This window comes from Pristis pectinata, chromosome 18 (genome assembly GCF_009764475.1).
Source record: "Pristis pectinata isolate sPriPec2 chromosome 18, sPriPec2.1.pri, whole genome shotgun sequence".
Classification (NCBI taxonomy): Eukaryota; Metazoa; Chordata; class Chondrichthyes; order Rhinopristiformes; family Pristidae; genus Pristis; species Pristis pectinata.
The window spans coordinates 34,186,082-34,211,727 of NC_067422.1; the positions used below are offsets into that span (position 1 = coordinate 34,186,082).

The 25,646-nt window shown below is 39.4% G+C and overlaps 1 protein-coding gene across 3 annotated transcripts in view; it reads right to left on the reverse strand.

The window, feature by feature from the left end:
* si:dkey-94l16.4 (uncharacterized) overlaps window positions 1-25,023 on the reverse strand; it is a 33,758-nt gene extending 8,735 nt beyond the window's left edge. The window contains exons 1-3 of one of the 3 annotated variants that reach the window (XM_052032915.1): window positions 24,923-25,023; window positions 18,323-22,008; window positions 1,188-1,281 (exon numbers count right to left, since the gene is read on the reverse strand). In XM_052032915.1, coding sequence (XP_051888875.1) covers window positions 1,188-1,281; window positions 18,323-21,985 — 3,757 coding nt within the window. In that variant the 5' untranslated portion in view covers window positions 21,986-22,008; window positions 24,923-25,023. Of the gene's footprint in view, window positions 1-1,187; window positions 1,282-18,322; window positions 22,012-24,424; window positions 24,748-24,922 lie in introns of those variants that run through there. The other 2 variants (XM_052032914.1, XM_052032916.1) reach the window with 2 other exon arrangements.
* Between the last annotated feature and the right edge of the window lie 623 nt (window positions 25,024-25,646).

Sequence of the window (25,646 nt, forward strand, 5' to 3'; positions counted from 1 at the left end):
AAAGACTTTCCTCCATAAACTGCTGGCCATCGTGTGTCTCTACTGCTCATTATAACAGATGATTTTAGCGTTTTAATGAGGTATGCTGACCTGCTATGCTTTAGCTCCTCTCTTAACACAAGGAAAACGGCAAAAGCACCATGGTTTTTCTTATCACTAAGTCTTCAGCACATCAAGGTCAATAGCAGGATAATGGATCCATCAACTAATGCATCAAATTCTGTATTGGCTGACAGCTCCCATTAACTATTCACTGGCCTACTGGGACAAGGCATAGCCTTTCGTGACAGGTCCAAGCTTTCTGATGGTGCTTTAATTGCTTGTTTCTCTGCCAGAGAAGAGAATTCCACCCCACCCCCTACCTTTGGCCTTTCTATTCTAATAATACAAACCCCCTCTCAAAAAAGATGATCTATTTACCCTCTTAATTAAAAATATATTTTATCAGTCATGCCACTGAGATTTTAGTGCAATAGAAGTGTGAAATTTTCATATTTTGCTCACAACAGCCAGCTGAACAACTGCAAAGTCCTGCTCCTCCAAAGCAGGACCGTGACTGATAAGAACATTTTGAGCTATAGAACTCTTGGGTGAAGTAATGGCTGTTCATTGCTAATGGAACAATGATAGGAGCCAAGGGGAGATGAAGAAGCAGCATCACCCATTGCACAGTATGAAAATACATTAGCTCAAGTACAATTTTACTTGAAGGAAATTCATTTCAATACATTAAACAAGGCAGCAATGACCTAGTACTTTTAACTAGTATTAAACACCTGAATTGACTTTAGCAAATATTAGCTCAGCTCTGCATCACTTTCACAGTTATATCAAATTTAACCTGAACATTGTTTAAAATGATGGCATAAATTATAAACTGCCCATTTGTTAATTTAAGTTACACTAAATTCAGTTTTAATACACATATTTAATCTGGATTTCTGGATAATTTAAATTTGTGCAAAAAATCCTTCAAATGATCTGAATAACGTCCATTCAGATTTAATTGGGTTATTACTTTTATTGGCACTCATGACTGGTATTCATTATGTGTCCTTTTAAATGCAGAAAGCATGAGCACAGTGAAATATATTATTTGCTGAGAACAAAATGGTTGCAAACCTGATTATGCATCAAAAAGCAGTAACTTTTATCTTTATAATTAAAATAACTGAAGAGATACTTACTACTATCTACAGCACAGGCATAGTGGTACTTAAGAGGGCAGCCTTTAATGTAGCAGCCTAAAGTGGCACCAGTCTTCTGACACATGGAACAGAACTGTAGAAACCAGATCATAGATCAGAAAAATATTTACAAAACAGAAACAAGGCAGGTAAACTATTATAGGGCAGCACAAGTAGATTTTGCATTTTCAGGTGTAACACCATGTACTCTTTGAAAGCTAATGAAGAGGTGCAGGAGAATTTGCTTAAATGTTTGAATCATTCAATACCATATCTGATGCTTAAGTCCCTATTCTCTTAATTATCTTTCCGATTTTAGCTATCATTTCATCCAAATGAGAAAGTTCCAGAAAATGATGCAAGTTGTACAAATTGTTCAGCGGATGCAACTCTTTTGAAAGTGCCTGCACCTCAAGACAAAACAATAATTATACCGAAACACGGCCAAAGGAGAAATGCAGAAGTTAGGAAAGCAATTTTGGAGAGTAAACAGTTCTGTTGAATTACTCTGCACAATTTATTCTTCTTTATTTGACTCTGTGGTTGTCTGTGACTATCAATGCTTGCTACAATTAATTGACAGAAATTTTGAGATTTCCTGGGACGCTAAGATGAATGTGGAAATCCTGAAGCTGCTGACAGTGAATCAGCCCTAAAGTATCTATGAAATGGTCTCCCTGTAAAATGCCCAAAAATATTACATCTTATTCCATGAAAATTAAGTTTCTAACAGAGTACTAAGCCATAACTATTGCACAATAAATTCTTTTATGTATACATCTTTTATGTATACATATTTCACATAACATGTCAATATAATAGATTTAAGAATAAAAATGTTTATAATTCTGCTTCTACCTTAATTATGTGTATGTGCTCATCTTACTTAGCACTCATAAGTATGTAAAGTTATCTAGAAACTGTGCTCTTTGCTTCCTGATTAGCTATCTGTTAGAATTCTTCAATGTCACTAACCGCTCGGCTTGTTTGACAGCGTTCAGCTGCTATTTGCCAAGGACAATTCTGAACCGACAGCTAACAGCATGTGACATTTAAAAAAGGGGAAGTCCATGCTACTGAGATTACTAGACCTTCATGGGCACTGCCAATAGCCACAAATTCCCAGACAGTGTTTTGTAACACTTCAGCATCACCTCACATTGTAGCCATCCTCTATATACAACCGCTCTGCCAAGACAACAATCAGCTTGTCAATCCAATGGACATGTTACATTGGGTCTTTTGGTGAGCGACATTTATTACATGTTCAGAATCTTGAAATCAATTACTTAAACCAAATTCTCAAATCACATCACAGTTTAATTTCCTTTCCATTTCCCCCCAGTTTCTCATACATAAGATGATTCTCTAATTTACATTTTGGTTGCTTAGTTAAGACTTGTCTGCAAGTAACAAGATTCAGTTCTCTAATTATTAAAGCACCATGGCTCCTGGATTACTGCAAACTGATCAAATTTGTTCTGTGAGAAGATTATCAGAGGAATATGTTCGTCAAGAACTTAATAACATTTTCTTGAAATACCAGTATCCGCAGTGAAAAATAAAGAAATCTTCAACAAGTAGGCAAAAATAAATTCGGCCAAGTTTAAAGAACAAAATCCTATTCCCACCCAGTTTTGTGTTTTCAGTCACCTTTGAAATATTACATTCAGTTCCTTCATCCAAGTCATTGATGTATATTGTGAATAGCTAGGGTCCCAAGCACAGACCCCTGCAGTAGCCCACTAATCACCACCTGTCATTCTGAGACCCATTTATTCCTACTGTTGTTTCCTCCCTGTCAAGCAATTTTCAATCCACACTAGTATATTACCCACAATCTACATGTTTTAATTGTGCACACTAACCTCTTATGTGGAGTTTATCAAGTGTTCTGAACATCCAAATGCACCGCACGCACTGGTTCTCCTTTATCTGTTCTATTAATTACATCCTGAAAAAACTCCAGTCAAATACAATTTCTCTTTCATAAATCCATGTTGGCTTTGTCTAATCCCATTGCTATTTTTTTTAAAGTGTCCTGTTACAACCTTTATAATAGACTCTAGCATTTTCTATTATGTTAGGCTTACTAGTCCGTAGATCTCAGTTTTCTCTCTCCTTGCTTTGTTAAGTAATAAAGTTGCACTGGCCCCCTCCATTCTGCAGATACCATTCCATAATCAGTAGAATTTTAGATGATGACAAATACATCCACCATTGTCATGGCTACTTCTGGCATACAGGTTATCAAAGGATTTAGCAGCTTTCAGTCCAATTAATTTCTCCAGCACTATTTACTTTACTCATTCTAATTTCCTTTAATTCCTCCTTTTCATTAGAATCTTGATTCCCTTGCATTTTGAGGAAACTATTTTATCCACTTCTGTGAAGACAGAAACAATGTATTTGTTTAATTGACATTTCTTTATTTCTTAATTCCCTGTTACAAATTCTTCCACTTCTGACTATAGGAACCTTCATTTGACTTTATTTTTTTAAAAATACATACTTGTAAAAGCATTTACTTGTATATTCCTTGCAAGATTACTCTAATACCCCATTTTTTCTCTCCTAACCAATCTCTTGTGAAGACCAAACTGCCCCCAGTCCTCAAGTTGGATATTTTTTCTGGAAACTTTAGACAACTCCAGTTGAAGTGAATACAATCCTTAACTTTTTTTTAAATAAGGAATGACTAAGATGCTTTTCCTTTTGTATTTTGTGTGCCAAGAAAGAAATACATAATCGTTACAGTCATTGATTTGTTCTTTAAATGTCAGCCTTGCCTGTCCATTATCAAGCCTTTCAATAAACCACCCCAGTTTTTCCATAGCAATTCAGACCTTCATAGTTTCCTTTGTTAAGGGTTAGAACCCTAGTTTTGGATTAAGTTATTTTCATGAAAAATTATTTTATGTTTTGGTCACTCTTCCCCAAAGAACCCTCTGCAACAATTAACTAATCCGTCCCATTGCCAATGCCTTATTTGTCTCCTCAATGTACAAAAAGACACTTGACCCATGAGAGTGCCGCTGCCAGAGATTCACGACGTAATCACTAGCAAAAAGCAAATAAATACATTTAGGTTATGCTGGAAGTGGAAGATTGGGTATGAACAAAATAAGCAGCCAGTTTCATTTATTTGCTGATGAATGATGTACACTCTGAGTAATTATACAGCTAATTTAGTGGGCTGCTTTACAGGGAAGGATTTGTCCAGAAGAGTTTGTTTACTCTTTCCTCAGATCAATGCAAGTCTTTCTGTTCTACTCACTTATCTTTTTTCATACAGGAAAGGAAAAGAGAGACTTCCACTAACATTGTGCCTTCCACTGCTTCAGATAATCCCAAAACACTTTACAGCCAATTAAGTACTTTAGAAGCATGGTCACTGTTATTAACGCACAGTGACACAACAGCAGTGTAATAATAAGATAATCTGAGACACAAGAGATTCTGCAGATGCTGGAATCTGGAGCAACATTCACAAAAAGTGCTGGAGAAACTCAGCAGGTCAAACAGCATCTATGGAGGGAAATAAACAGTTGACATTTCGGGTTGAGACCCTTCATCAGGACTGGAAAGGAAGAGGGCAGAAAAATAAGGTGGTCAGTGGATGGGGAGGAGCACACACAGGCAAGTGATAGGTGAGTTCAGGTGCTAGGCGAGTCCAGGTGAGAGGGGAAGGTAGGAGGGTGGGGGAGGGGGGAGATTTTATGATCATGACTGAAGGACAAATAATGGCCAAGACTATAGAGGAAATGCCTCAGTTTGTGATTGAACAGATGCCCAGCAGGACTGGTTAAACTGCAGGCCTGTCTGCCGTAGCTGAGAACAAAAGGGGCCTCGGTTTAATGTCTCACCCAAAAATTGGCACCACTGACCATGCAGCACTCCCTCCCTCTGCACTGAAATGTCAGTCTGGATACTTTGTGCTTGTCTCTAGAGCACAAAACTGCAACCTTGTGAGAGGTGAAAGGGCTGACAAAGGCTGACTGACACTTAGCCCCTGTAATTTACCTTTCACTTCCACTCTAATCTCTTCAATGTTCTTGTATATCGTGAATCTGACACTTATTCATAAGCCTTTCAATTCCAGTTTCATTTAATTGGATGAGCATCCCATCCAGGTACTATACTACATAACCGAGACCCCCAGGGCAATGACACCGAATGCTCTGCAGTATTCTTATACAAAAGTATAGCATAGAACAGTACAGCAAAGGAACAGGCCATTCAGCCCTTGATGTCAGTGCCAAACACGATGCTGAATTAAACTAAATCTCTTCTACCTGTACTTGATCCATATCCCTCCATTCCCTGCATTTTCATTTGCCTAACAGCCTCTTAAACACCAATACTACATCTGCAAATTGCAGTTAAATCCTGAGCACCTGCAAGTGACGAATGTGGGACAGGAGGTACCTACTTTCCTTCCAATGGAACGCACCAAATACTTAACTAAAATTACTTAAGAAGGAATCACAGAATAGCTGGGCACACATTGTGAACTTTACATGTATTTGCTTGGGGGATGATGAGAAGAAATGAACAACACAAAATTAAAAGAAAACAGAAATTTACATCACAGGGGCTAAATGACAGAATATTTACAGCTGACTAGTGCATTCAGAGCCAGGCAATTGTGAAGGTGTTGTCAGGCATAAGGCAACATCTATAGTTTAGACAAATAGTTGAGGACTGGTATGGGGGTTGGTGGCTGGGGAAAGGAAAGAGTCTGTACTTCCTTTTCTCCAGTGAATGAAAGATATGTTTTGCTTCCACATCCAGCCACTAAAGGTTCAAACGAGAAACCTGAAACATGCACATGAATGAAGTAAAGGACACATGTACAAGGAGATTCAAAGAATATAGGTATCAAACTTGTGTTCTTTTGCCTCTGTTCTGTTTTGTGAGCTATTTAGGAACATGGAGAGTCAAAGATTAAATCAGTGTTCCAATTAATTTTGTTTTACTCAAGCTGGAGACACAAGTGATTGACATTCTGATTTAGGATTACTCAAGTAATATTGAAAACACACCAAATTTATACAGCCTATTCAGCAATTAATAGAAATCAAGCACAAATTGACCAATGCGTGACAGATTACAAGAGTAGATGAGACTTCTATGTTGCTCCATGTGGATGAGTAGACGAGACTTGTATGCTTTAGTACTTATACACAACCATGAGTACGGGATACTTGCCTTTATTAGCTGAGGCATTGAGTTCAAGAGTCAGGAAGTTACATTGCAGCATTATAAAACTCTGGTTAGGCTGCATCTGGAGAATTACATTCAATTCTGGGGTCGCCCCATTATAGGAAGGATGTGGAGGCTTTGGAGACGGTGCAGTAGAGGTTTACCTGGATGTTGCCTGGATTAGAAGACATATGCTATAAAGAGAGGTTGGACAAACTTGGGTTGTTTTCCCTGGAGCAGCAGAAGCTGAGGGGAGACCTGATAGAAGTTTATAAAATTATGAGAGGCATAGACAGACATCCAGTATCTTTTTACCCAGGGTTGAAATGTCTAATGCTGGAAGATATGCAATCAAGGTGAGAGGGGGAAAGTTCATAGGAGATGTGCAGGGCAATTTTTTTTTGTATATACACAGAGTGGTGGGTGATTGGAATGCACTGCCATGAGTCATTATGGAGGCAGATACAATAGAGGCATTTAAGTGGCTCTTAGATAGATGCAGAGAATGCAAGAATATGGACAATAGTTTAATTAGGTGACGTTAGCTTAAACAGTTCAGCAGAACATCATTGGTTGAAGGGCCTGTTTCTGTGCTGTATGATTTTATATTCCATGTTCCATGAACAATCCCTACTGGAGTATCATGCTACACTGGTTGGCTTAAGTCCACATCACAGCATAGTCCTCCTTTCAGTAGGGTCTTTGCATTTGTTTGCATTAGGTAATAATTAGGTTAGCAGCAGTAAGAGGATTTGACAAAGATGAGCACAAGTAGCTTTTAAGGCCATTCTTTTTAATCAGAGAAATAAAGTATGTTATTTGTTTAGAGCAGTAATTTCTTTCTTCAATTCTTCACTACCAACAGCCTATTCCAAAGTCTTTTTCCAACTCTTACCCATGCCTCCACCACCGCCCCCCCCCCACTGTCCCCTCACTTGCAAATACAAATACCGATAGTGCAGAAATAAGAGCAAGTATGGACATATGTAAAATGGAGAAGTGTAGTAAGAATCACAACAAACATTGGAAGAACAAATGCTTAAAAGAAAAAGGCAGAGGGAATATGAGTGTAGACCAAAAGCTAACATAAAAGGGAATCAAAAGGCAAATAAATTAATGATTTAGGGAGAAATAGGACTAAATACGAATATTTATACAGGCAAGTAGAGGCCATAATATAGGTACTAAATCAGTCATTTGCATGTCCAAAGAAGAGGATACTACCCAAGTTATAGTAAATGATAGCTAAGATACTAGGCAGGCAGATAGAGGTTGATACATCACCAGTTCCAGCTGGAATACATCTGGTTTAAGGATCAAAACTGCACAAGTGTTAGGCATAATCTTCCACAGAATTGTTGTGCGCAGAACTAATAATTCTGTGGAAGATTATGCCTAGCACTTCCCATTAAAATAACCTCCTTATGCACTGGGCTAGTACCACAGTACTGTGAGGTGGCCAATGTTCAAAAGAGTTTACAATGATAAACTCAACAAATACATTAACTTAACATTGATCAGGAATCTACTAAAACAATCAAGAACAAAATGAATTGTTCATTTGATAAGTAAGGGAATAAAGGAAAACTACTGCATTTTTCTTTAGTCAAAAACAATTTACTTAAATAACTTGGTTTGAGTATTTTTTAATGTGACAGTGGGGGCCGATGAAGTCAATGTGTACCAGCTTTCAAAGGGCTTTTGATAAAGTGCCACATAATAAGCTTGTCAGCAAAATTGAAGCCTGTGGATTAAAAGGAACAGCAGCAATGCGGATACAATATTGTCTTCGTAACAGGAAAGGGAATCACGGTGAATAGTTGTTTACTGCTTTATTTAATATACATTAATGACTTGAGATTTGTATGCACAAAGTACCATTTTGAAATTTACAGAAGACATGGAACTTGTAAGTGTGGTAAACCATGGGGATAGTGATAGACTCCAAGAGGATTACAGACACACTGATGGTTTAGGCAGACACATTGCTGATGAAATTTAAAGCGGTACAGAGATACCTGGAGTTGTTTGCACTAAATTTGAAAACCGACCGCTTGAAAAAGCAATTTTTAAAAGCATATGGCATCTCAAGTTTGATAAAATGAGGTTATAATTAGAGTATATTGTGTCCAATTCTGGTCACTACATTGTAGGAAAGATGTGAAGGTCCCAGGGAGGGTACAGAAAAAATTTAGTGGAATGGTTCCAGAGATGAGGGAGTTGAATTGCATGATTAGATTGGAGAAACAGGGATTTCTCTCTGTGCAGTCGAGCAGACTGCAAGGTGTTCAAAATCAAGAAGGGTCCAGGCAGAGAGAAAAAAGGAAAACCTATCTCCATTGACAGAAGGATTGAAAACCAGAGGACATATACAGTGGCATGGAAAAGTTTAGGCACCCCTGGTCAAAATTTCTGTTACTGTAAATAGCTAAGCGAGTAAAAGATGACCTAATTTCCAAAAGGCATAAAGTTAAAGATGACACATTTCTTTAATATTTTAAGCAAGATTACTTTTTTTATTTCCATCTTTTACAGTTTCAAAATAACAAAAAAGGAAAAGGGCCCGAAGCAAAAGTTTGGGCACCCTGCATGGTCAGTACTTAGTAACACCCCCTTTGGCAAGTATCACAGCTTGTAAATGCTTTCTGTAGCTAGCTCAGTGTCCTTCAATTCTTGTTTGGGAGATTTTCGTCCATTCTTCCTTGCAAAAGGCTTCCAGTTCTGTGAGATTCTTGGGCCGTCTTGCATGCACTACTCTTTTGAGGTCTATCTACAGATTTTCGATGATGTATAGATCAGGGGACTGTGAGGGCCATGGCAAAACCTTCAGCTTATGCCTCGAGGTAGTCCATTGTGAGCTTTGAGGCGTGTTTAGGATCATTATCCTGTTGTAGAAGCCATCCTCTTTTCATCTTCAGCTTTTTTACAGATGGTGTGATGTTTGCTTCCAGAATTTGCTGGTATTTAATTGAATTCATTCTTCCCTCTACCAGTGAAATGTTCCCCGTGCCACTGGCTGCAACACAAGCCCAAAGCATGATCGATCCACCCCCGTGCTTAACAGTTGGAGAGGTGTTCTTTTTATGAAATTCTGCACCCTTTTTTCTCCAAACATACCTTTGCTCATTGCGGCCAAAAAGTTCTATTTTAACTTCATCAGTCTACAGGACTTGTTTCCAAAATGCATCAGACTTGTTTAGATGTTCCTTTGCAAACTTCTGATGCTGAATTTTGTGGCGAGGATGCAGGAAAAGTTTTCTTCTGATGACTCTTCCGTGAAGGTCATATTTGTGCAGGTGTCACTGCACAGCAGAATAGTGCACCCCACTCCAGAGTCTGCTAAATCTTCCTGAAGCTCTTTTGCAGTCAAACATGGGTCTTGATTTGCCTTTCCAGCAATCCTACGAGCAGTTCTCTCAGAAAGTTTTCTTGGTCTTCCAGACCTCAACTTGACCTCCATCGTTCCTGTTAACTGCCATTTCTTAATTACATTACGAACTGAGGAAACATCTACCTGAAAATGCTTTACTATCTTCTTATAGCCTTCTCCTGCTTTATGGGCATCATTTATTTTAATTTTCAGAGTGCTAGGCAGCTGCTTAGAGGAGCCCATGACTGCTGATTGTTGGGACAAGGTTTGAGGAAGCTTTATAAAGCTTTGAAATTTGCATCACCTGGCCTTTCCTAATGATGACTGTGAATAAGCCATAGCCCTAACAAGCTAATGAAGGTCTGAGACCTTGGTAAAAGTTATCTGAAAACTCAAATCTCTTGGGGTACCCAAACCTTTCCTTTTTCCACTCTAAAATTGTACAAAACAAAAATACTACACTAATCTTGCTTAAAATGTTGAAAAGAATGTTTCATCTTTAACTTTATGACTTTTGGAGATCAGTTCATCTTCTACTCACTTAACTATTCACAGCAACAGAAATTTTGACCAGGGGTGCCCAAACTTTTGCATGCCACTGTACTTAAAAGTGATGGTAAGAGAGCAATGAGGATTTTCTTTTCCACACAGCAAACAATCTGGAATTCACTGCCCGAAGGCAGATGAAATCATTCATAACGGCCAAAGGGATTGCATTTGCAGAGAGCTGGCATGGGCTCAACAGGCCAAATGGTCTCCTTCTGTTATTTAATGATTATATTGAAAAAAAATCAAATCTTAGAATTACAGGTTTTGTTAATTTGTAAGTATTATTGACCATCTGTGTAACAGTCATGGTGCTCAAGTGCATAAAGGGCAGGTGCATTTAACCAAAGGGCCAGGTACAACATGTATCTGGACACTCAGCTTTATGCCAACCACAAAATGGACCCAGTCATTTGAATTGGGTTGCTGACCCTTCATTAAAAGGTAAATTTGGCTAAAAGTTTAATTTATTTTTATTTCACTTTAAATAAATGCATTTAACTAAAAACAAAGTAATTTTATCATTTTAAATCATTTTTAAATCAATTTCAATTATTCTTAAAGTCTCTGATTACTGTTGGGACAATAGTAGAGTAGGAGCAGGGTCTCAGGATATGACACTTTGAGCCCAATCACTACTTGTGGCCTGCTTGACTCATGGAACAGCTATGGAAGAGGCCGCATGATCAATGGGAATTGAGCAGACACAAGTTAGTACAACCGTGGGGCTAACATGAGTAGGTTGGGGGAAGGTGGAAGGGCGGGTTGGCGAGAGTGGTTGGTGGGTTGGATTGTGTGTGATCCAGCCCATCATTTTTTTACAAAACCAGAGACCAATAAGTGGGCTTTTGTAGCAGTTTGTAAACTTCAGGTTCAAGACCAGAAAATACAATCATGAAGCAATCTGCTTGTTTTAATATCTTTAAAAGGATTGCTGTAATAAAATACCTTACATCTTTTTGCAAATCAAATCTATGGACAAGATAAGCTTCTTGTTGCAATTTGCACCCATATTCACAGCTACTCTCAACTATTCATCTATTATTACACCTTTTTTTATATATATATATATATATATATATAAAAATAAAAGATCTTGCTGAGCACAAATTGAATGCAACCATGACTACACTTCAAAATGTACTTTATTGGCTATAAACTCCTTAGGATACCTTCAGGTCACAGAAGACTTAAAAAAAATGCTGAATTTTCTTTACACCACACATCCATCCTGGTGTGAATATTTTACATTGAACTCTTTGAGGAACCACCAGCAGCCAGCCATTTAGACTCCTGCACATTATGGACCTCCCACATGTATAGTCAACTGCTGTGATCACATACCAACCCATCTGACCTGCTTTTCTGCATTGAGACCCCATCATGGAACACTGACGTGTCAAAGACAGAAAATCAGACACATAACTTTGCGAAAGGTGTTTGAGATCCTTTATTTTAATTACTTTAAGATCCTTAAATTCTTAAAATTAACACTGTTTAAAATTATTTAAATCTATTTGAATGTTTCTAAAATATTTAAAAGTTTTGTCACATAACTCTGACAGCTGTGAGAGACCACCAGGACATCTAGGGATGGGGCTTCAGGATACACTGCTCAAGATTTATTTGCCACTGGAAACAAATGCAATTTACTGGAGGCCTCAGGTGCAGTGGGTGAGGCCGTCTGGTCATTCACATCCCAAGAAGCTTTAGGTGAGCTGTAAATCTGGCACAGTCTAATTCAACAACTATTATGAATTCCAATGTTTACATTAAAATTAAATGAAGGGACATATGCCTTCTTTTGGGAAGTGAGTTGTCTCTTTATGGCTGGTCAAATTATGACACAAATGTCAACTCCAACTCAATACCACCCTCAGTTTCAACTTGCAGAAGAAATTGACTGGAATTCCACAGAATAAGTCAGACATGAATGCATTTGGTACTCACACTGCTAATTTCAGGTAGAATACTGTCTACATACAAATGATTACATGTGGAATACTGAACTCACAACCAAAAGGTTTCAAGCATGGGGAATGTGGAGGAAGATGAAGAAAGTCAGAGAGCTGATTAAGGGATTTCTAATCATGTGCTTTAAATACCTGTAGATATTACGTTTAGGAAAACCATGGAATACAAGCTCTCTGCTTATAGGAAAATGCCCAAGTGACAAATGTCAGCATCTAATGCTCTAAGCACCATCAGATTTTTAAAAACCTAATCTCCATTTAAATATAAATGTGGCTAGTTTATTTTTGCTGAGCTAGATGGATGATTCACTTAGCTGATTCAATTTGTATGTGCTTCCTGTATACCTTGATCCTGCTCTTAAGTTCCAAAATAATGTTTGGTTTACCATGACACTTAAACCCCTTAGCTGGGGTACAAGATAGATGGAAAAATTAAAGTCTATGTATGCACTTTAACCCGGGATATTAAAAAGTACACAATATAAAACAGCCCTGCAACAAGAGGACACCAAAATGCCACGTTAACCTAAACTCAAAATTACTTGAAAAATGTGATCGTCAGTAACTAGAGACAAAAACAGACAAATTGACTATTTTGCTTAATTAAATATAAAAGAAATAATCTCGCTCTCCAGCAAAGTGTGAAGAATAGACATCATCATATGGAATGTGGTTTGTATACAATAGCAGATATCACATTGTAAACATAGCAGATGAGAAATGGGGCGGCACGGTAGCGTAGCGGTTAGCGCGACGCTATTACAGTGCCAGCCATCGGGATTAGATTCCCGTCACTGTCTATAAGGAGTTTGCATGTTCTCCCATGTCTGCGTGGGTTTCCTCCGGGTGCTCCAGTTTCCTCCCACATTGCAAAGACGTACGGGTAGGTTAATTTGGGTTTAAAATGGGCAGCGCGGACTCGTTGGGCCGGAAGGGCCTGTCACCACGCTGTATATAAAATTTTTTTTTAATTTAAAAAAATTGAAATGACTTCACAAAATAAATGCTGGAACACAGCAAGAAGTAGCAGCATGTCTGATAAGAAAAGCTTTTGTTCATTAAGTTCATTTAGTCTGCACACTAAAAGAGATACAATCTTACAAAAAAATTGCTTGACAAATGTTTGTTACATAATATACGTACACTAACAATCATAAGTCCACTTGATTATCACATCACTGGAAGGAAATGCATACACTATGGTTAATGAAATAGGAAAGACAGTGATAGTAAAAAAAATGTTTAAATTTTTAATCTGTAGGCAAAATATTCTGGTATTTGATTTCTTGAAATCATTATTTTGGCTTAGTTTTATTGCATCATGTCAAGGATATATAAAATACATTTTCAAACCCACAATCAAAGATAACAATTTCTTCCACCCCCTTCTAAGGGACAGTATTTATCTACACATGGAAAGGTGAGGATTGGTTGGGGATAGACAGTGTGGCTTTGTTCATTGGAAATCCTATATCACTAATTTGTTTTTTTAAAAGTATTTTTTGAAGACATAACTAAGCATTTGATGAGAGCAGTGCAGTAAATGCTGGACTTTAGCAAGGTCTTTGACAAAGTCCTACATGTAGGCTAGTGCAAAGGGTTAGAGCCCATGGGATCCAAGGCAAAGTGGATCTAAAATTGGTTTAGTAATAGGAGGCAGAGATAGTGGTGGAGGATTGTTTTTCCTGATTGGACCACTGGTGTACAGAAGGATGCTGAGACTCTTGATGTCAGTGACATACATTAATGAATTGGATGCGAATGTGGGAAGTTAGGACTAGTAAGCTTGCAGATGACATGAAAATTGGTGGTGCTATATATTGTGAAAAAGTTTGTCTAAGACAACAGCATGATATACATCAGCTGGAAAGTTGGGCAGAACAGCAAATGGAACTTATTCATGACAAGTGTGAGGTGATGCATTTTGGGAAGGCAAACATGAGTTTGCCACATACAAAATGCCAGGGGCTTAAAATGTTGATGAACAGAGGGACCTTAGTGTTCACAAGTCCCTGTAAGTGGCAGAACAGGTGGAGAGGGTGATGAAGAAGGCATACAGGATACTTGTCTTCATCAGCTGTGGCATAGGACAGAAGAACTGGGACATCATGTTACAACATTATAAAACCTTAGGCTACACTTGGAGTACTGTGTGCTGTTCTGGTTGTCACACTATAGGAAAAGATTTGATTATGCTGGAGAAGGTACAGGATGCTACCTGGATTACAGCACTTCAGTTATAATGAGAGATTGGATAGACTGGGTTTATCGTCACTGCAGTGACAGAGGCTGAGGGTGGCCTGATAGAGGTGTACAAAATTATGAGGGGGATAGACAAGGTAGATACCAAGAACCTTTTCCCCGTGGTGGTGTTGTGTAAGAATAAAGGGGATAGGTTTAAGATGAGAGGTAGGAGGCTTAGAGAGAATCTGAAGAGGACTCCTCTCCTCCCTCCCCTCCCCCGCACCCCACCCCACACACACACACACACAGTGGTTGGAATCTGAAAAGTTGGTGGTGGTGGATACTCTCACGATAGTTAGGAAGCATCGCAACAAGCACTTGAAGTCGTCAAGGTATAGGTCGTGGTAGCCCTCAGGTCCTCCTGTGCTATCCAACTTTATGACTATAACACTAATTCCTAAAAAAAGTTTTGAGTTCAGGTACAGTGTCATAGGGAGGGAGGAAAAAGGGCCAGGGGTAGGACTAGAAATTACATCAGTTTCCACAAAATACCCAGCAGCAATCTTCCACAGGGAACCACACTAGGTCGCATGCCTAAGCAGTCAACTGGGTTACTAGTACAAACCAAGCAACAAGAGAAAGCAAGAAACACTTTGAATATACACTAATAAAGAGATCAAATGTCAACATTGTCTAAAATGGAACATCATGGTTTTGCAAAATTTATAGGAGTAGTTCCAGGTTAACGGGCTGGATCAGGTTCAATGGACCAAGGTAGAAGCTTCCATGTTACCCTCCATCAGGCAGAGCAGACCACGAGTGGCAACTAGACCCCGAGCAGGGGAGCCCCTCACCCTACCCCAGCACCTCCCTTAGCCCTGTGTGCATCTGGCCTTCTTAACTCAGTGGCAAGTTCAGCAGCAGAATTTTCTGTATTTCTGCACTGCAGAGACCCCGAAGTTGAAGATGTGCTGAACAGCGGTTTCCTACAGAGCACAGTAAAGAACCATCCAGCCCAATATTCTTTAAATCAATTGCTCACTAAATAATTCAAGTAGCTTCAGGCCTTGTGTATATATTATATAAATACACACACACACACACACAATGTTGGGCAGGGAACAGGGAATAATGAAGTACAGCTACACTGGCATCAATGCAACTCAATTTTAGGTTCAATTCACAATTTAAAAAGGAAAACACTTTTGCACAAGTAGTAGTTCAAACACCAATGGCTTCTTCAGTCACCCTTATCAGATTTTAAGTAACTGCAGCATTTTCCTTTAGCGTTCCTCAATATAAATGTGCAATATGTTTGTTTTACAACAGCAATTCCAGAAGGCATCCATGTGACAAGATGTAACTAAAGGTCTGCCATAACAAGTGACAAGGCTTCAAATATAGTAGTTAAATGTTGTTTAGAGCACTGTGTGGAGCAACAATCCTTGGCGGGATATCACCAATACAACAACTAATTTCAATCTTATTGGACTCGTCTCTCTCTGGTTTCATTGAACAAGCAAGGAACATAATTCTTGTACTCAATTCTGTATTAGGTGGAAAGAAAATCTTTTCACGGACCACAATGGATTAAATATTCATAGCTAAAAGCTTTCAGATCCTTAACAAAAACCAACAGAAAATAAAACTTAAATATTTAAAATGCCTGCAGAAATAGATATTTTAGATGTAGTCGATATTAATAAGCCACAAGCAAAATTTAAGATCAAAAAGAATTTCTATTTCCTCACGATACTTGAATGAGAAAGGTTCTCTCTCCATTAATGAGCTTTTTGATAAACTATCCCATCATTCACTGGAGTGAATCTTTGCTTTATTGGGAATATTCCCAGCTGGTAGCTAAAAGGTGCAGTCTCAAATCTCTGTCTAAATAGACCCCATGACTGGAGTCTCTGATTCTGAATTACGGGTTCACATCCACCAAGATAGTTATACGTGCTGTGCTAGTGATTTCCCTTAATTGGTTGGGATCTAGGAGCTCCACAAAACCTCTTGCCATACAGAACCCACTTTACGTGCTGGTATAAAGATGGTTACAAACAAGAGCCTCTTTGAGGTGGACCACTGGATTTCCTGCTCGAGAGTTTTTCCCAAAGTTTCCGAAGGAAGAATGTAAAGACAAGTGTACAATAAAAAATAAATACAGGAGCATATAACTGTATCACAAGAGAATAAACCATAAATATGAAATGAGAGAAAAGGCTTTTTGAAAGTTAGTTAAGAGCTGGAGGCAAAAATACATTTTGTCACAGGTCCATTAGTGCAATCAGTTGTAACATTTAGGGCATATCCTCTATACATCAAGCTCGAGACCTTAGACATTAAACTCAGTTCTTTGTGTGAAATACAAGTCCTCAGAATGATGACTAGGAAATTCAGAAATCGCAACTGAAAGAATGATACGAATTACATTACTTCTATTGTTAACTAATCACAACTACTGTAGCTATTTAAAAAAATCTAACCTCTGGACTGATGAAAATAGACTTCAGTACTGCTATAAATGGAGGTAAATTTGAGCTAGTGGCCTTGTTTAATTACAGTGGAACAAAGTGAATACAGTCAAGCCTCATTACAGCTACCTTGTGGGACTGCCAAAGCCTTGTCAACTATCCGTCATATCAGCATTTGACTTCCTGTACTAATTACAATCAAATTTCCACTGGAACCAGAAACAATTGTTTTAACAAATTCTTAAAATAAATTTTTACATGGTTCCATTCTACAAAACTAGAAGCTGCATTGCAAAATTGTACAAATGTGCTCCAAGTCAAGCTTTGTCCTAAAATGCAGCATCTGCATATACTGATTGGACATTAATTTTGTATCATATCAGCACTCAATTCGAGTATTTCCAGAATCACAAATACTTTTAGGCTTTCACCAAAATATTAACTTAAAATGAATAAATCTAAACTTCTATCACAATCAGCAGTTGTAGATTGTGACAGGAAGGTAGAAAGTCAGACAATGGTTCAGGGCGAGGATGTGGGAGTCATCCAGAAATTCTGTATTCCCTTGCTTCAAGTTATTGGGCACAATTGTATGAGGGGAGGGGGTGGGGAAGAAAAGGAGTGGGAAATCACAGAAGGAAAGAGAATGGAGCAAAGAATAATACAAATGGTCAACATGGACTCTGGCTTTTAAAATTAAGAACCACAAGAAATGGACTGTTGAACAAACATGCAAAGCCCATCCCTCTACAATGTTCAGGGAGTTCCTAGCTTCAAGAAACTGGAAGTGAAACCTCTTCTCATTTGCTCTCTTAGAAAAAGCAGAAAATTTTAAAAAGACAGTTTTCCCACACCAAACTAGTTATCTGGAAATATTATTTAAATGTCAATGCACGGCACTACACTGTTGTTGAACGTGGGTTAGCCAATTAAACAAGTGAAACTCTGATCGCATCCACAGGATAAGACATTTCTCATTTTGCCTTTGTAAAGTTTAAGTTGGAATTGCAAACCATTGTGGTTCATTTAATTTCCGCTGCACACTTATTCAAACTTACAATGCAAGGCAATTATAAAACTCTCTAAAATGGTTCTGAGATCAACACTAACTTAAGTTTTAATTTAATAAACTGTTCTCCTGGTTACTCTACTGAGGATTCATTACAACGAAAATAAATATTTTTGAAATTTTTTGAAAACGAAAATTGCTTTTCCTTTCTCTGAGTAATCTGAAATCGCAAAGCATGATTGTGGAATATCAGACTGTTGATGTATTGCCTTTTGTTCATTTACAATAGCCCAGAAGCTGAGCATTTAAAAGGTTACTTAAGAAACAAACACGTTAAATTCTATAAGTACTCTACAATTCCTCGCCTTACTTACCGTCTCCTGTGCAACGTTGATAGCTTCCAACAACCCATATAACTTTCCTCTTACAAGAAATACACCAGCACACCAAGTCACACAGTCTTCATGCATCCAATATTCATTAGCGTCCATTGGGACCAATGGGGGCTGGTACCACTCTTCCAAAGTTGGCTCATTCTTGGCCTTCTTACTTTCTGAACATTTTGAGGTCTCTTCCACACCATCAACACTTCTACGTTTCTGGCCACGAGTCGTTGCCCCTTCCCTCGTTCTAGACTCTTGGTTTTGTGCAGTAGTTTTATTTACTACATTCCTAATGGAATTACAAGTAGAGCTAGAGACAACAGTGCCAGCTTGCTCAGCCTTTACCCCTTTTGATCGGGAAGTCTGGTTACTGGAAGATGTATATCCCCTGGGATAGAAAGGTCCAAAAAGATCACCTTGCTCCATTGCATTTGCAGACAGGCCACAAAGACAGCAGACTAGAAAGCTTTTATGAGCGGCCTCATTTACTACAGAGCCCAGTGTCAAGCAAGATGATTTTGGAACTGCACCATGTGACTGCTGCTGGGAATGTTTCTTTTGTTTAAGATTATTATTATCCTCTTCGGAATAGTTTACTACTGTACACATTGAATAACCCTTTGCTTCTACCCTAACATAAGGTGAAAAACTATCATATCTTTCTCGACGATCCTCAGCCTTAAGAGACAAGGCTCTGAGTTTTATCTCAGGCTCTTCAGGTGCAAAGAACATCGAGGGCCGTCCCCGCTGTGACTGCCGCTTTTTACCCGCTGATTTATGTACTCTCTTCCTTACTGTGCCCGACGTTCTTGGCTGGGAAGATCGTGGCCGGGATGACACGCAGGCATTCCTGGAGCTTCCTGAGTGCTTTCTCCTGTTCCCATTTATACATTTGAGCTCAGGCTCACCGAACCTATGCTTGTCGGATGAAGTACGCCCCTCCCAGTGGGTCTCTGTTGACTGCTTTGAAGACGAAGATGCATTGCATAAAGACTTGCCAAAGGAAACTGGAGTGCTCAGTTTTGTTGCACGTCCGTGACAGGAGCTTGGAATTGAGGTAGATTTATTTCTGTTCAGTTTCTCCACAGCTGTTGTGCTGCCTTCCTCTTGGTTCAGTTCGCATTGTTCTTGCATTTTACATTCTAAACTCATTTTTTGAGAGGAATCCTTGATGCAAGGAAGAGATCCAGCACAGCCTTTGGACTTCTGTTCTGCAACGGAACTAGATGACTTGTGTCTCGGCGGTTGAAACCTGGTAGGAGTAGGAATTGATCCATCCCTGCTTCGTCTCAGTCTCTCACCAAGGCTATTAGATGTTCTTGACTTCGGTTGAGTGACTATATTTTGCACAATTTGCTCCAGTCTCATTCCTCTCTGCCTTGGTGGCAAAATTTTCCTTTCAAAATGCTTGGGTTCAGCATTCTGGAGTGGTCGATCCTCAAACGTCCGATTCAAATGCTGTTGACATGCCACCCTTCTTTTCTTACTATCCCGAACCTGAGGCCGATTCCAATCATGTTGTGTGTCAGTCTTTGCAACCGAACAATCAACAACTTCCTCATCAGAGATGCAAACTACCTCATTGTCCTCGTACTTCGTGATGAAGGTCTGCTTTCTCCTATTTGGGATTTGCTGCTCTGCCTGGACAGACAAGGCTTTACATACATTATCATTACTGGGGCTCTGGCCACCTTTACTGTCGCAGTTCTCAGCAGGTTCTGCCTCCTCTTCACGACCAATGCTTTTGCCAGACTTGGATAAAGATAGACTCATAGAAATGCTACATGACATTGAAGCAACGTTATTCCTTTTCAGATCTAACACATATCCCCGAACATCACACTTTCCCTCAGTTTCAAGAACATTTAGCTTATGCAATTCAAGAGAGCAGGGCTTAATCCTGGGATGGTTACTTTCCAAAGCTGATGACTTCGCCAAGGAAGGAAGTGTTTGTTTATTGAATGAGGCTGAATTTCTGCTATTCTCACGTACATTGTTAACTATCTGTGACGATTCGGGGATCAAATTTGGTTCAGCCACAAGGAGGTTATCATCTGTATCATTAGCACAAGTTTGTTTTTGGGGTTCCCTCCAATTATTTTCATGATTTGGAGACTGTTCAGTTACTTTAATATTTGATGCCAGATCTCCACTAGATGGACAAAGCGTATTATCGGCTGAGCTGCAACGAGCTTGCACAGAGCTATTTTGAGTGGCTATAGCATCCTTTCCTGAACAATGCATTTCTCCATTCTTTAGGTCAAATGATAAAGCTATTTCTTGGTCATGTAAACACTCTTCAGCTTTTGTACTTTGTTGTGATATGTTATCAGTTTGAAGGACTGCAATTTTATCTGAAGTATATCTACCTTTTTCTGAATTCTGCAACACGTCACTGCAGCATGCATCGGGTGCCACTTTGCAACCTGATGATGTGTTGGTCCCGATACTTTCTGTGTCTGCCCTCTCGTTACTATCTGCACTTAAACTTTGTGACAATTGTGTGGAAGTTGAAGGTGGTTTACTTCTATCACAAAAAGGTGAATCACCATGTTCCCTTTCTGTCAAAACTTTTGCACATGTTTTACCATAACTGTCCCCACTCAGGCTTTCTTCAGAGTTAACAGATACTGCTGCCTCTGAAAGTTCATTATGTTCTGTTTTTATCGTCATTGTGGTCTGATCTTTGTAACTTGTATTTAAGTTGCACATAGGCTGAAGCTTCCTCTCTGTATGTTGGCTGCTAGAGGTTTTAATCCCAGTAAAGACATCAGTACCATTTTGCATTTCAGAATGGTCCATCCTGTCCAGCAGGGTTTTGCTTTCACACTGTTCGTTGTTGGTTGGTCTGCTCTCTGACTCAATCAGTTTCATTACAAGCACTTCTGAGTTTTGATCTAGAGTTTCAGCAGAACTTACAGAGTCACTCCACTTATTTTCCTGACCCATTACTCCAGAAAACTGGCACACAGAGTCCTGTATTTCCACATCGGAAGAAGCACTAGATTGTTCATACAAAATTTCCTCTGTCACATTTAATCTCTGTTCAAGTGGACTATCAGATTCATGGAGAGGGGTTGCCACTAAAGGTAAATCCAGGTCCAGTGCCTTTAGTCTGTGTTGGTTCACAGTGCTGCAGTCTATTCCATTTTCAAGTCCTCTTCTAATGGATTCCAGATCACCAGGTTGTGCTAAAACAGAGTTCTCAAATGATGAGTCAACAAAATTGGTAGACGCGGATGAATCAAATGAGGCTGACAATATCTGCTGCGACTGCACACAAACAGATGGAATAAAGAGTGATGGCAATGGTTGTTCATGCAAGGAATGCTGTAGTATCCGTTGGGAAGAGAACAGGTGGGGCCGATTAACATAAGAGACAGTGACTGTAGTACTTGAGATTGCATCATCCAGGTGAACCTTGTCAGTCTGAGGTAAAGTGTTGGTCTCTAAGTCACCAGGTGTGTTCTTACTACACATGCTGTATTGGGTATCCACGGTGCCACTATGCAGTAGTTCTAAAGGGTCATTTGCCTGTAGCCCTTCTCTTTGATTTCTTGTGCAATCGACAGAATAATCCACAGGGATGCCGAAATTAATTAAGTCATCCTTTCTGTTTTGTAACCCATCAGCCTGGTCCTGACCTGACTCCATTACAGGATTTTCTCTGCTTCACTCTGCTTTTTGGAGAAATAAAATAAAAAGGATTTGTTATTACTTAAAAGCATTAATAAAAATGAATCAACATTGAGTAGATAAAAAGTTAGAAAATTACACAGTAGTTATATAGGTGTTTCTGTGAACAGATGCATCTATAAAACAAATCAGCATTTATGCCACATTGCATCTTAGAAACATCTCAACACCCTTGTTTACAAGTAATTCGTTTGAAACAGCTAATGACAGCCTTTTGGTGCACAGTAAGATCCCACAAACAGTAATGAGACAAAACTCAATTTTTTTTGCTTTAAAATAAAGAATGCTCCACTCCTTCTAAAATTACCATCATGGTTCAACATCCACATGAATTTTGGAACAGCAAAGCTGCCCAAGGACAAGAGAATTTTGACAATGCAGCACATCGCAGTACTTACCTGGATTGTCAACTGAATTTATGCACTCAAGTTCTAGAGCAGAGCTTTAACTAAGTGCTTTTGTTCAAAGCAAACTGATCCAAGTTATTACTTTCCTTAAAAGAAAATTGTTTTTCTATCACTTTGGCATCTAGCGTGGAATGCATTGTGAAATGCATCTTAAGAAAGAGAAATGATTTTTAAAGTGCTGTGGATCTAAATGGGCTGCCTTCACTTTTTGAATCTGAATGACATTATTAACTGGTCATATTCTGTTAAGTGCGATCCATTTTTTTATGTTCCCCTCTGATTCCTCTCAAGGCAGATCCTCGTATTGCAAAGTCAATCATCTTAAATTTTGTTTTTAATTAAAGACCAAATCAATAACTATCAAATAGCCATCATCTACCTCTTTGCTCACTTATTTTAGGCTATGCCATCAAATTGTCCTCGTAGAAACAATACATGTTATCAATGTCCAATGCATACACTAAAATGAATGGAAAAACTCAGTAAAGATACAGGAGACCTATAAAATGTGAGATTTATACAGAGAAAACTTTAATGTTTTAATAAACTACGACATATGAAGTTTTAAATTGATTTCAGCAATATTACGCAAGATTGCATTTCATCTTCAGTTTACCAATTACTCAAATTCAAACATAAAAACATGCATAAGAATTGATTAATTTTCAAAGACATGTCCATGTTTAACCAGAAACATCTGCAAAAAGAATAAATACAAGTCATTTAAAATTTTCCTGCCCCAACTACATGTTCCCAATTAATCCTTATACCAACATCTGATGGAAGCTAACATTAAATCTGTTTTACTCATCACATCGTCCACACCAACACTAAAAGCAGAACATAGTAGACAAAGAAAGAACAGAGACAATGAGTTGCATAGTTTAGATTCAAAAGTTCAGCATCCATTTTTGGGAATTATGTGAAGATCACTAACATTTAAATAGGAGGTCTAGGAAACAAAAACACACCGCCAAGGCGTTATCCTTTGTCCTTATGAGCAGCTTCATCAAAACACAAAGACCATCGCTTCAGTGAGAGCGGCATGCACAGTCTCATTCATTTCTACTAATTACCATAGCACACAGAACAGCCACATCCTAAGTGGATGGAACAAGACAGCACACGTGATCTCATAACAGACACGAAGTGCATGTGCAGTACTAAGGCAGGAAATGAAAATGCTTTTATAGATAAAGGTTTTGGTTGCAGCGAGGTGCCTGTGAGGTAGAGGGGAATTTCACACGTTTTGATCCGGTCAAATCGTTGAAAAAAGCTTTAATGTAACAAATATATAGAACGAAATAAAATTTTAAAAAACTTAATTGCTTATGAAGCTGAAAAATCCCACTGCTTTGACAACTGAATATAACCTATAAAACTTCTCGCACTATCTTTAAATATATTGATTATTCTGTTATCGTTAGTGAAAGTAAATGTATTAACCTGCATCCCACCAAAGTACATCGTGACAACGGTGAATCAGCAACTTAGTTATAAACTCTGGAGGCCTGAATCCTTCTTGCGCTTAATGTTTTTTTAAATAAACGTCCTACTTGAGACACGTTTTTATTAATATACCGCAAGATCCGGTGGACCAGCTGAGAAGAATGTCTCTCTCTCTCCTTCCCCCCCCCCCCAATTACTATAGTCATGATTCAATCAAAACAAACAACATTTTTTAAAGAACTATTTCAGAATTTAAATAGGATACGTCAGTTACTGAAGAGTTCGATGCGGAACAAGTCAAATCGCATGGGAAACAAACCGGGGGAGGGGGGACGATTGACACAACCGTAGGATTATGACAAAAGGCACAAGTCACCACTTTCTTCACCCAGTGCACAGTAACTCGTGGCAATGAAGTCCCAGATTAGTTAAATAGGCAGGGATGGTGCACCAGAACAAAGAGTTTGTTACTGTAGTTACATATCTGGATTATATAACAACACGTTTGTAATGGGAATAGGCGAACTGATCAAAACATTACCTTCCTCAAGTCTCATCAATAGAAGCTGAAGGGTTGGACTTTTACTCCAGCCGGGAGGGACTGGAGGTGAAGGCGACCTGGAGCGGGGGCTGGGAGAGTTTCAGCGAGGACAGGACTCTGCCCGACTCCCTTTGTACATCTGCCCGACAGGGGCCACAATCAACATCGCGATAAATGGCGAGTGCACATGGGGGGCTGTTCCAAACAAAGGGAAACGCCGCCCGTTCACCCGGCCGCCCCTCTCCCCCGCTCCGGGCCTCCTTCCGACCTCTCGCCCAACGGCGGACGCCGCCTCTGGTGGAAAAGGGGCCGCCCGACTCGGCTTCCCCGGTGCTCTGCGGGCGCCGGGGCGCTGATTCACTCACTCCAGCCCCAGGCTGTGTAGGCCGCTAGCAGGCCTCGCGGTGCTTGGAAACAAAGGCGGGGAAGAGGGAGGGAGGGAGGTGGAGGCAGGACCGGCGTCTCCTTCCCGTCGCGACCGCCGAGCTTTTCCTTTACCTGAAGCCACTCTCGTCCAGCGCTGTCGCCGGCCTGGCCGATGAGGCTGTCACTCAGCCCACTGTCTCCATGGCGGCGGCGCGGCTGTCACTCACCCCGCCGTCTCCACGACAACGCCATCCGCTGTCACTCGGACGGCGGTCTCCATGGCAGCGCAAGTGCGGCTGTCGCTCAAGCGGCGGTCTCCATGGCAGCGGCGGGCTCTGCCTGTTGTTGTTGGTGCTCCCCGGGCCGCCCGTGCACGTTGCAGTGGTGCAAACTTGCAAATCACCGGTTGCGTTTGTTTTTGGACGGCGGATGCTCATCGAAATATTTATTAGCGCTCTTTATATTAAAGCAAATAAAGAAAAGGGCAGAGAAAAACAAAAAAAATTCAGGCCTCAGATGCACCTACCATCATTGCTCCATCAATGAAAAGGAAATAGATGCATTAAAGAGCACCCCACATATCCCTAAATTGTAGCAAGCAACGTAGAACTGGAGGCCCTAAGAATGTGACAAAAATTGGCACACTTTGTTTTGTTGTTTTGATTTGTTATCACTAATTTCTCCAGCAATATGCTAATGATAAGCCTTGAAAATAACTATATGATATTAAACGTATAGTAAAAGATTTTTTTTCAGGAGTGACTTGATCAACTTGCCATTGTATTTTAATTTAAGATACAAACCAGTTTAAAGGTCAGGGAAGGCTGCACGTCACAGATAATCTGCTACCTTCACC